At 36.1% G+C, this 13,421-nt stretch overlaps 1 protein-coding gene across 1 annotated transcript; it reads right to left on the minus strand.

The window, feature by feature from the left end:
• Positions 1 to 1,701: 1,701 nt before the first annotated feature.
• LOC128673263 (uncharacterized) lies at positions 1,702 to 5,398 on the minus strand. The gene is made up of 3 exons (XM_053750995.2): positions 5,061 to 5,398; positions 3,757 to 4,866; positions 1,702 to 1,965 (listed from the first exon to the last, which is right to left on the minus strand). The coding sequence occupies exons 1-2, from the start codon at positions 5,186 to 5,188 to the stop codon at positions 3,777 to 3,779; spliced, it is 1,218 nt and encodes a 405-aa protein (XP_053606970.1). The 5' UTR covers positions 5,189 to 5,398; the 3' UTR covers positions 1,702 to 1,965; positions 3,757 to 3,776.
• Between the last annotated feature and the right edge of the window lie 8,023 nt (positions 5,399 to 13,421).

Consider the following 13,421-nt stretch of genomic DNA (forward strand, 5'->3'; position numbering starts at 1 on the left):
GAGTAGTCCAATATAGATTAGAAGCTCGTAAACACTGTAATTAGAGTTTTATGGACATGACATCAGATCATAGAATAAATAAATTGTACAGAAAGTTCACTTATAACATTCATATTGGTGTTAATCATACTTAATATTTTGTATGACAGTGTACTGCTATAACAGTTCTGCGTGTGAGCACACCAAGGTGTACAAAAATCGTCGGTCGAACACCATCATAATAGATACATGAATTTGTTACTCGTTGACTGTCTTTAAAGTGCGTGGCAATGGCTTGACAACTACAGTTTCTGATGACCATGCGAAGAGTAGGAGATAGCAAAGTGGACTCTAGGCTTTATGGCTACGCCGAAGAAGCCGGAACACGTTCAGATTAGAGAAATAGATGCATAACGAAAACAGTGGAAAACACGCGTCCTATTCCTAGGACTTAAAAAATAGCTATAACATATTCCACTGCTGGGCAAAAGGATTATATAATTACCTGATCAAACGAACTATCAGTGAAGTTCGATCTGAATTATCCTGTTTTCGCCGAAGAGATTTATTTTTATTTACCTTGTAGTACCCTTAGTACGACCACCCATTCCGCACGCATCTTTTAGCGTAGTAGGTTAAAAAATAAAATAAAAGTGAGGGTACCTCCACTACCACGCTATCGGCCGGTCAGCCGACCAAGCTCATTCATTTTAGAGAAAATAATTTTCAAGATATAAACATTGACATTGGGGACAATAATTAGAGATTAGGGTTGGGAGGGAACTTAAATCTCTTCGGCGAAAACAGGATAATTCAGATCGAACTTCACTGATAGTTCGTTTGATCAGGTAATTATCCTGTTATTCGCCTTCCGAGATTTATTTTTATTTACCTTGTAGATGTTTAGAGAAAAAAAAAAAAAACAAAGTCAATGTTTTGAAAATTTATGTAATCAAAAAATAGCAAAAATACAAATTATCATTTACGAGTAATCGAGCTAAACAAATTTGTATTGTCATTAGTAATTGGTCTATTGTAATAATTGGCAAAGACCGTTGACTGTCCCGTCCAACCAGCACACCGACGGATTGTGTCAACACTGACACCAGCTCGTAGAGCAGCTGACGTCGCTGCATGACGGGTACTGTGTGCACGGAACAGAGTGGTATCGACACCACTTTCCAACAGAGTCTGTTTAATCCAACGGCCTATGGTCTGGGATGAAGCTGCTCTATGAGGTTTCTTATATGAAATAAACATCCTCGTTTCAGAAATTGCACGAATAGAAGCAGTTGCTTCAATATATGCTATGATTGTGGATGCAGGGCAAATACTCGGTCTTTCTACAAAAAAAGGTAAGTCTAGAACTGGCTGAGCTCTGCCTGCAGCAGATGTCTTGACTAGGTCACTGATCGTAATGATCACTCTATTATCATACGTATTGATATTAGGTAATTTTATTAAAGAAAGGGTCTGAGTCCTTTGTCCTGTAGCCAAGGCTAACAAAACGATACATTTACGAGTAAGTTTTTCTAAATTTTGTAAATCATTGGGATACAATGTGGAAAGATAATCTAAAACAATATTCGGGTTCCAAGTGACATTGTAACGAGGAAAAGATGGTTTTAATTTAAAAACTCCTTTAAAAAATCTCTTTAACCTTGCATCATCACTTATGTAATGTTTAGAAATCAAAGAGATTGCCGATCGATGATTATTCAGCGTACCGTAAGATGCACCAGAATGAAAATATTTGGTGAGGAAATCTAATAGTGTATTTACCTTTACGTTATAGAAATCAACATTATTTTCTGTACAGTAATCCCACCATTTACTTAAACTACAAGAATACTGAGCTTTAGTACTATTCGAAAGTGATGACATCATAATATCTATAGCGGCGGTTGGTATGTCTTGTTTAAGGAAGGCTTGCCGCATACAACGCTCGCTGCCAATGAAAGATGATGGTGCAACGGGTGTATTTTCCTGAAAACAGAAGACAATAATTTTTTATTAGGAGGAATCAACATGACTTCCTTAATACAAAGAGAGGTAAATAGGGGATACCATGGTTGTGAGGGCCAATATGGTACGACTAATATTCCCATTGCACCGTCATTAACAATCTTCTTAAGAATTTTTAAAATTAAAGAAAATGGTGGGAATGCATAAAAAAAGAAAGAAGACCAATCAATATGGATACGCATATGGATCTCTTTTCCAGGATACATATTTATCACATTTTGAATTAATTCTAGAAGCAAAGAGATCGATATCAGGATTACCAAATCGAGCGATAATTTCCTCATACGTTTTATTGCAGAGTTCCCACTCCGTATCAATGTTTAGACGCCTTGACTCATAATCAGCTTCGGTGTTATGCGACGATTTTATGTAAGAAGCGAAAATATGAATTTGTCTCTCTTCGCACCATTGCCATATTTTTCTAGCTATATCTGAAAGATGAGGAAATTGTATGCCGCCCATTTTGTTGACGTATGAAATGGCAGTCGTATTGTCAATGCGTAGAAGGATCTCGCAGTCATTTATATCCTGTGCAAATGATCTTAGCCCAAAAAACACAGCTAATAATTCCAAATAATTTATGTGATTGGTTTGTTCTATATGTGTCCAATGGCCACCAGTCCGTTCGCCATTGCAAGCGGCTCCCCATCCCGTTTTTGAGGCATCCGAAAAAATCTCGAGCAAATATTTTCCATTTCGAATAGGATTGTAGGAAGATAAAATGTTATTTTTCCACCACAGCAAATCTTCATGTAAATGATTAGGAATATTTATGGTTGAATCATAATTATTATTATTGTCAAGCAAAGCTAGATATTTTTCTCTTTCGAACATTTTTGTGTACATCCAGCCATACGATATAGCTGGACATGCAGCAACAATATTACCTAAGAAACGTGCGAATTCACGAATCGAAATTATTTTTAATGAAAACATCTTTTCGACACGTTTTAAAATATCAGCTTTATTTGCAGGTAATTCTAAAATCATTTTTTCGGAATTTAAAATGAAGCCTAAAAATTTACATGATTTGCTGGGTATCAGATTAGATTTATTATAATTTATTATGAAACCTAGATCTGTCAAACATTTTATTGTTTCGTTGATATTTTGTTGACATTCGGCGTAAGTGTGTCCAAAACACAAGATGTCATCCAGGTACCTAACTGAAAGGTACCCTTTAGCTCTGAGATTTGTAATAACCGGTTTTAGTATTTTAGTGAAAATATACGGTGCCGATGACAGGCCGAAAGGGAGACAGCAAAATTCGTACAAGTTTCCATTGAATGTAAACCGTAAAAATTTTCTATGGCTTTCATGAATTGAAAGTAAAAAATAGGCCTCTTTTAGGTCTAGATTTACCATAAAACAGTCTTGTGTTATTAATTTGGAGGCTGTTCTTATGTCTTCCATTTTAAAATGTTCACAATGAACAAATTTATTTAACTTTTTTAAATTCAGGATAAATCTAAATCCACCGTCTTTTTTGGGTATGAGAAAAATATCTGATATAAATTGACCTTTAACATGACAACATTTCGAAATAGCACCAATATCTAATAAGTGAGAAATTTCTGATGTCATAAATGCACTTTCAGTGGGAGAGAATACTCGTTTTGGGTATAAATTAGGATCTTGCACTGGTATTTCTATAAATGGAATCTTATAACCGGATATTGTATTTAAAATATATTCATCGTCGGTTATAGTAGACCAAGCATTGCGAAAATATTGTAAACGGCCTGCATGTACCTGGGATGACGGCATGGAGGCTAGTGAGTCGCTCCCGTTGTCCGTTCGGTCACCGTTGTGGCCGGCTGCTGTGCGCTGTGTTGGAGCGTGGTCGCAGCTGGCTGACGGCGGGGCGCTGTCTGCTGCCGACGCGATACCGCTGACGACGGTTGGGATGGAGCGGTTCGCCGGCGGTATGGTCGTTGGTAACCTCCGCCTCGAGTCACATACTTTTGTGACTGAAGTTGACGATAGCGAGACGAAGGTCCTTTGGAGTTTAAATTATTAGCTGCCGGTGCTTTAATGAGTTGACCCGTCTTACGAATGCCACGGGAGTTTTTAACTAACTCTCCGATCTTATCACCAAACAGAAATTCATCCCTTTTGCGATCTTTAAAAGTATCAACAAGTTCTTTATCTATCAGTGGCATAACAAGAGACTTTCTGGTATCAGTTTCAAGATAATGAGAATCTGCTAAAATTTTACTTGTGTCAGATAAAATAGATAAAATTTCGGGAATTTTGGGCTCTTTGCACAAAAGTAGAGATGTTGCTTTTGTCAATCCGCTCAGAGCTGATCCTAGCTGATTTTGTTTGTTATATAACCGTTTATCGCGATTCCGATTTGTTTCGCTAAGCATGGTATTTACCTCCGCATTTAGAGTGGGAGCTTTAGTTAAAGTAAAATTTTTAGGAAAAGGAAATTTCTTCAGAAGATTTTCCTTTTCTTCTTTTTTGAGCCCATTAAGCAAGAGTGGTTTAAGACGTATTGCGATTTGATCTACGATCGGTTCGCCCCAGTCTGTCTTTTCTTCTTCGAAAGCCCCAAGAACTTCGAGAAGTTGCGGATCCAAATTTAAGTTTGGAACGGACATACCCTCATTGGATATACTTTCCCCAGTTGCTGCTGGAGCGGATGACTCTGCGGTGACCGCGAGCTCAGCAGGTTCAGTGGAAGGCTCAGGCTCGTCCGGCACGGTAGGCGAAGCAACGGACGTATAGTCATATATTGGCATATCGTAGTAAGCAGTAAATCGTTCTTCTGGTTCTTGAGGACCTGAATAAAAAACCATAACGTTTAACGCAGGCCAGTATAAGAAGGATTTTTTGACGCATAAGCAAAAAATTCTACTTGATAACATCTCATGTTAACTCGGAATAAAAATGGCTGCTGGTTAACATCTCGTGTTAACTCGGAGCAAAAATGGCTACTGGTTAACATCTCATGTTAACTCGGAGCGAAAGTGGCTACTGGCTAACATCTCGTGTTAACTCGGAGCGAAAGTGAATTCTGGGGTAGTATAAGTAATAAACATGAATATTACTAACCTATTATTTGTTCCTCAATATTATCAAGCACAATTCTTCTCCTTTTTTTTAACTTTTCTTCATATTTTTTAAATTTCCTCTGCCAACGTTCTTCTTTGGATTCGTCATGAGTGCGTTTAGACATTTTATTATTTATATTTATAGAACGCGTGCGGTCGTGGCGCGTGCGCACAAAGGAATGAGCTTGGTCGGCTGACCGGCCGATAGCGTGGTAGTGGAGGTACCCTCACTTTTATTTTATTTTTTAACCTACTACGCTAAAAGATGCGTGCGGAATGGGTGGTCGTACTAAGGGTACTACAAGGTAAATAAAAATAAATCTCGGAAGGCGAATAACAGGATAATTTATATAATATTATTTAAACTATTATTATAAGGAGGTAAGCGTTTGTGAGTTCGTATATTTGAGCGTAATCCGTGAAACTACCGAACCGATTTCAAAAATTATTTCTCCATTAGAAAGGTACATTACCCAAGATTCCTATAGGCTATATTTTATCTCAAAACTCGATTTCTAGTTTTACTACATACATACATTTTTAATGCCTACGTTAGGGCTTGGGAAGCGCGAAGGATTTAGGTTGAGCTTTCTAGCTCAATTTGCCCTAAGTCCTTCCTTAATAAAAGGACACCCCCCACATGGGGTTGTCCCATTGTGGGGTCCTATCCCACGGCGATCGTACTTAAACATGGAGCCAATACGCCTCTGACCTAACCAGCATCAGAAGTTTATTTGTAAAATATGATTATTATTGACATTTACAGTTTTAATGGTTAGAATATTGCAATGTTGGCCTACCGTGCGGGGCTAAGTGCAGGATGAAAGATGCCGAAACGAGTGTGTTACGGTTTTACGATGTCGCGATGTAACATGGGCAGATAATAAATATTTGTTAATTCTATGGCATCTACTGATAATCATACATATTATAAGCGGATTTTGTGAGATTGAATCGATGAATGTTGCACTTAAATGTAAATACTACAGGATTTAGAAGAATTTAGAATAAAGAAGAAGAAAGAATTTAGAAAAAGAACGGATTTAGAATAAAGTAATTAAAACCTGGAATAATAAAAAGCAGTTTTATCCAAAATGTCAGTTGACCTGTACTTAAAACTTGGTGTTGGATATGTTGTACCATTTCATGTTGTTAAGCTTGTTTTATGGTTAAAGTAAGTTCATGGTATGGGATTAATATATGTTAATATTCAGTATATCTTGCATGAATATAAAACTGAACAATGTAACTAGTTTTATTTCTAGCTCACAGTAAAGTTCTAGCAGAGTATAGAAAAGAAATATTTTTAACAAACTCATAAAATGCTACATCAAAGATATCTTATTTTCTCTATATACATATATCACACTACACAAGATGCTATTTTTAAAAGAATTTTGACGATAGCATTACACAGTCTCTAACACATCAAAATCTCATTCGGACGCATTTGTAAGCGTCTTATTAGGCTAAAAGTATTCATCGGAAACATACGCGATTGCGTACCAAATGCTCTTAAAACTATGCACATAAGGTGCAATATTCCAAAAACAGAAAGTAGAATAAATAACCCTAATGGACAATTCGTTTTGGATAGCAAATGACACAATAAACAACACGAATGCGTTCCAAAAATATCCGAATATAAGTTTACGCTGGCAACTCTCCGGGGAAATAACTCGAGTGTTGCCAGTCGCCACACCTTGGGTGGCGGGCTATCTGTAATTTATTAGCAGGTTAAATTTCTAATTAAGCCCCGCCTATGTTTTTAATATCTAGCCTCGGATCCGCTAATGTTTCGGTTGATATTCTGTACTGTCGGCATAAAATAAGGACGAAGCAGAAAAAAAGAGAATACAAAAAAAAGGCAAATAGGGCAACGGAAGTTTTTAGTTTTGTTTATAAAAACATTGTTAATCGTTATGAAAATTTGTTCGTCACTAAGAATATAATAGCTTATCAATCAAAAATTCCAATCTGTATATTTTAAATGGTACATCACATAAGCTACCTAAAGTTTGACTGGCAGAGAATGCCTTGTGGCAATAACTCCATTTATTGTTAACTTTTAAGTTTAAATGAGTAAATACAATATAATTTTACCAAAGACAGACTATGATACAAAGGTCGTCTGCATGGGTAACTCCACTTTCATCTATTTCTGCCGCTAAACTTGTCATGTCCCCGTTTGAAGGGCAAGAGAGGCTGTGTAATTTACAGGGTACTGTTGCAAAAGATCCTAGACTATAGTCTAGGATCTCTATAGACTTTGTGAAGTAGCCAACGCGGGTGACACTTCTGGTGATGCAAGCGTTGATGGAATGTGGTAACCGCTTTCCATCGGGTGGGATGTATGCCTGTTTGGTAATTTTAAATATTAATAAGCTCCATTTTCCTAAACCCTCTTTATTTTGCCCAGTCGGACAGCACAGGGGTTGGTAATTGGACGTTATTATTTGGTTTGCTCGTGTTTGTTTGATGTCTCGCATTTTGATTCTTTTTGGAAATTGATTGTAATTAAATTATTATTTTTCGTCTGTTATTTCGTATCGTTTTAAAGGAGTGTTTGTTTACCTACTTAAATTATATAAATCCTCGCTAACTCATTGAGAAGTAAACACAGCAAAAAGTTATAAACCTCGCGAAGAAGTGACTGAAGTGAACCCTCATAAAAGGATTAATTTTTAGATGGAGTTGCGAGGTTCGACTCCCACTCTCGTTTTCACAGATATTCTGTGGTTCTGGGTGTGTTATTATACTCGATTATGTTTGTCTCCATCGGACCCACGATACAAACTTAGTGCTTAATATGGGCCGTTGAGTTTTGTTCACTTATTTTTTACGAACAAGATACTGAATAACAATTATTGTCCGTATATTTTCAGGCTCACATGACAATTAAATAATTTATCATCTGTTTTGTGAGCAGTACCCACACGCTCGGTGTGTTATCAGCTTAGTTATCTCGCGTGGTGTGTAATTACCTTAACGGCTGTGATTGTTAGAGCAACAGAGGAGGGAAGAGACGAATAATCTCTGGCTTTTCTTGAGGTCCCTGTGGTCCTTTCTTTGGTGCGAGTATTTATTACATAGGGTACAAACTCATGCCAGATGCATTTAGGCGACTTGAAAAAATCTGTAAATAAAATCTGACACCAGTTTTAGCAAAAAAAAAAAAAGAATTTTTTTTGCTAAATTTTTATTTATTTTTTGCTGGTGTCAAATTTTATTCAAGTCGCCTAAAGGTATCTGACATGACTTTTCACTACTTCCTACGTCGTCTAATAGCAAGTAATAGCATACACGCTAGAACTTAACCTGTCGACCAGTGTGCAGGTTTTCTCATGAAAAGAATTAATAAAGTAAGGTAAAAAGTAAGGTAAGGTGTGAAAGTTAATTTCAAATAATAATCATAATTATTAAATTGACTCAGCAATAGGGCTCTTATAGGTGGTTCTCAGAGTATTTCGAACGCTGAATAAATTAAACACCTAAATATTCCTCAGAAATCACATTAGCTATTGGAGAAAACCGCATGAAATCCGTGCGGTCGTTTTTGAAATTATCGCGAACAAGAAGACAGATATGGTAGAGGAGTTTGTTTTATAATATACTAGCTTACGGTCGCGCTGTCATTACAATTTTTCAAATATTATCTAACCTTAAAATAATTGATCTGTACTGTGGTAGTGTACATTTTGTGAATGATTGATTTTGGAAATGATTCCTTCCTCAAGAAAATTCACTAATTATAATAATAGTGAGTTAATGAAAGTTTGTGACATAACTTTAGTGAAGATCAAAGTAAGTGAGTTTTCCACATTTCCTAGTATGTCAGATGTCATAAACTATTGAAGCAATACATATAGTACTTCGTAAGTATTTATTACTACCATTTACATACAATAAATCCGATGAACATATAGAAAACGAGAATATTCAAATGATTTTGTCACCATTAATTTACGATTTGTAACTCATTGAATAAAATCGATTCTGTCGAATGCCATCCCACACAGTTGCTCAAAGTGATACTTGTCTAGTGGCGTAGCAGTGTGACTATAGACCCTTTGTGCAAAAACGAATTGGGGCCCCATCCCAACTAAGTTCTATCTATTATCGTCCTCGCTCCTTGTTACATTCGATAAATGCAATATATAATTTCAGCTCAATCGATTGAAGATAACTGCTTAGAAATTGAGGCAAGATTTGATTCAAACAAACGTAGTGGTGACATTGTATGAATGTATGATGTATGTTTGTAGGTATATACATCGCACGTTAATAAAACGGTCGTAGGCCTCGGCCCCCTATATTGCCACAATCTATATAATATAATAGATATATCATCACATTTATATTTACACGTCGATATGGTAGAATATGTATGGTTTATTTATCGCAAACATGTATGTCACATATCTGTGTCCGTAATAGTAAATACGAATACAATAAAATACTTTCTTTCTTTTTATGGGACCGGAATCTAGGGTACTTGATAGGCACCTGTCTATCACCGATAGGTACGTCACCATGTTTTGTCGATGGTCGATACTCTGCCCACCTGGCTTGCAATCACAGTATGCAAATCGCTCAAAGACAATAAAGATAAAGATTACCATAGACACAAATTTCGAGTCGTTTATATGCAATGAAGTGTTCGGAAATTTTATATTTTAATTTAAAATTAGAATGGTGGGTCGTTGGTTAGTGAAGTTACCTTCAAGAACGTATATTTTTCATGCTTGTACGTTTTGTGATTTCAGTTTGTTCTCTGTCATATCATCATACTTATTATATTCGTTTTTGATGCAAACTGAGCAAAATGTGTATTTGCGAAGTGCTCTTTTTTATCAAGTTATGAACAATCAAACAACATTAAGACGAAAGGAAAATTTAAGATCTAAGTAGCAATTTTCTAAAGTCTCCTCAATAGTTAACGATAAAATATATTGTTATTATTTAAAATGAACATCACTACTCTATATCTAGTCAAATCAGAAAAAAAATCTAACTAGCTGCGCCCCGGGGCTTCGCTCCCGTGGGAATTTCGGGATAAAAATTATCAATTAAAGTGACATTTAACTATCGTGTTTGGTTATTTAGATACCCTTGTGTATTTATTTTTTTACCCAGTCAAGCCAATTTTCACAAATACAGCTGACAGCAATTTTCGACGACCTCGATGGCGCAGTGCTTGCCTCTGAATCGACAGGTCCCGGGTTCGATCCCCGGTCGGGTCATGATGGAAAATGATCTTTTTCTGATTGGCCGTGGTCTTGGATATTTATCTATATATGTATTTGTTATAAAATATAGTATCGTTGAGTTAGTATCCCATAACACAAGTCTCGAACTTATTTTGGGGCTAGCTCAATCTGTGTGATTTGTCCTAATATATTTTATTATATTTATTTATTTATTAGCTACATAGGCTGGTAAGCGCTAAACTCAGTTTCTAATTATTTACCCATAGTGGTGGGTGGTCTTGCTGGCTCCCGTTCCAACTATTATCTTTAGTCACGGAAGAAGACCATCGCATGATATTGCCGTATTAATGGGGCATAAATAGCCGTTTTGTACGCTGTTTGATTGAGAACTTCCATTTTAGACATGTTAGGAATATATTTTAATTGCGCCGCCGTCATTGTGTTGCCATTGCAATGTCGTGTAAATTGATGAGGTTAAATGACGGATGCTTATGTTTAAAATTGGTACATTTAAAAAACATCATCTTTTGAGATATTCACTTACATTAATCAATCAATACATTGCATTTTTAGGAATATATGATATTTCCACAAAGTGAGTAGGTTATGAGTTACTTTATTTCGAAAATGTAACAATGTATAGAATAATATTCCCATGGCTGTATCGATTTAATTATGTTTTAGCTTTTAGTACATTTATCTGCAACATTACTATGTCTGTTTACAATAAAACTGATCAATTGAAAAAAAATAATTAAGTACCTTTTCTTTTGTAACTTAACAGCGAATTGAGTTTTAAAATGTCAAGTGTAAAAAATAAGATTATCATTGTTTTAATTCAAGAGTTTGATACAATTTATGACACTATTCGAAGAGATGGTGAATGTATGGACGGCAACCTGGTTGCGTTCGGGGTTGTGAAGTCGCGATGCCCGGGGTCAGCGTAAAAAAATCCTTTAAAATTAATGAAGAAGAAGAATTAAAATAATGAAGATTCGGCTGTGATTTTACTACCGGCCGTCTTTCTGACGTCAACCTCCTTGGGAATGCTATTGTTGCCTATCAGCTGCCTAGGCTGTGACTTTCCTTGAATAGAAGCCTTTACAATATGGTATACCAGGTTATGACTCCAGGCGGTGGCCCAGTGGTTAAGACCGTCCGCCTGGAATCGAAAGAGACTCAGGTTTGAATCGTACTTGGGACACATGATTTTGTATATCAATCTGAATAATGTACAGTAGTTTTCATTAATGAAGAAAAACATCGTGATGAAACCTACACATTGTTGAGCAGTTTTGTTCACTAGTGTGTATGCGATTAGATGGCGGTAGGTAGTCGTAAATTCATGTCAGATGCCTATATGTGACTGGAATTTAACACTGTTCGATTTAATAATCGAACAGTGTTAGCAATAACACACTCGATATCAATGAATTCCAGTTTATTACGTACTACCCTTGTACCAAATTTCATTGAAATACTTTCATAAAATGTTGGGTTAGAAACTTATACATAAGTATAATTGTATATATATTGTGTTATAAGTTTAACGTGTCTGTTTGTGTATCTGTCTATCTGTCTGTGGCATAGTAGCTCCCAAACGGATGAACTGATTTTAGTTTAGTTTTTTTTTGTGACATAGATAATTTTATCCCGAGTGTTCTTAGTTATGTTTCATGAAAATCTGTTCGGCCGTTCAAAAGTAGCGAAATGAATATTGAAAGTCGGGGTTTTTTAATTTATCTAACAAATAAACATGTTTATGTTACCTCACTAGTAAGACTTTCCCTAAAATTATATAAATATACAGAGAATGCGGTTTTGGCACGTCGACATCGATGATCGAGTAAACAACTTCAACAACTTGGCGTGTCTAAATTATAATTTTTCCGACTTCAATCAAAAAAAATATGAAGAATCAATTCGTCGCGATATTTTTTTTATCGCTCTTATTTCCGCCAATCACTGCTTCTGGCGAATTGACATGTGTCAAAACTGAAAGTTCTCTAGATGTAAACAATGTAAGTAGCAGTCAGTAACTCAAGTTGGTCATCAGCTCGTATTATTTAAATTACTGCCTAATTTAATGGCGCAGCTTTCATACTAAATCATGCTGTTTACAAGACGGATTGTGAGGGTTAGTTTCCACTGATGCCCGGGACGGGACAGGACTGATTTGGAAACGGATCCCAGCTTATCAACGGGAACCGATTAAAAAATATTGCGTAGCCACTGATTTCATGATTTCTTTAGTTATATAAATACATTGATTTTTTTTATTTCGATATAAGTGAAATCGGGGAGTGGTTCTATATTATGGATAGAAATAAATTTACGAAAAAATTTTATTCACATCAAATACAGACATGATTTTCCTAACGAATCAAATCTGAGGCCACAAAAATCTTTTGTTTTTTTTTTAAAACAGATACCAGTGACAGTGAGTGAATTTCGATGAAGTATCTTTCCAAATCGACCATCAGTCGATTCCAAATCGATAAAAATGCTGGGATCAGTGGAGACAGACCCTTAATCGACGGTAAATTACAGCTTGGACCGACGACATGACCAAATCGCGTCAATGTCCGGATGTCATGTAAATTAGGCACGATGTAGGTGTAGGTTTATAGGAAAATATATTTTATAGTACAGCCAACAGAACATGGCGCTTAATTAAAAAATGTAGCTGTAATAATAGTAAATTGCTGCAATGAAATAGTGAAATAGCATTTCTGTCAGTCATTTATAGATCAGTCGGGACCGTGGCAAAGAACAAGAAGTAGAAGGGAAGTTGGCAGTAAACTTTGAGACGTTAAAGTACCAGTAAGTAGAATATTCTAGTGGGAATCGATGTAATTAAATCTATTAACTAATGTAAATCTGCCATATAAAGATGATAAGATTACAAGAAAATATTTTAGTCATAAAAACTTCTGGAGCAGTCTTAATAAAATTTGGGACGAACGTGGACTACATCTTTAGGAGTGTCTTTTGCTTACCGCGGACGAAGTCGCGCGTGCGTTCGTTAGAAGTTTGTATATTTACACTAGCTGTGCTCTACTCTTAGCTCTTAGCTAAGTATACTCTTACTTTTTGTGCGAATATTTATGCGAATTTTTAGTTCATGTTGACGACATGCGTGTATTTG

Source organism: Plodia interpunctella, chromosome 10, assembly GCF_027563975.2.
Source record: "Plodia interpunctella isolate USDA-ARS_2022_Savannah chromosome 10, ilPloInte3.2, whole genome shotgun sequence".
In the NCBI taxonomy this organism is placed as follows: Eukaryota; Metazoa; Arthropoda; class Insecta; order Lepidoptera; family Pyralidae; genus Plodia; species Plodia interpunctella.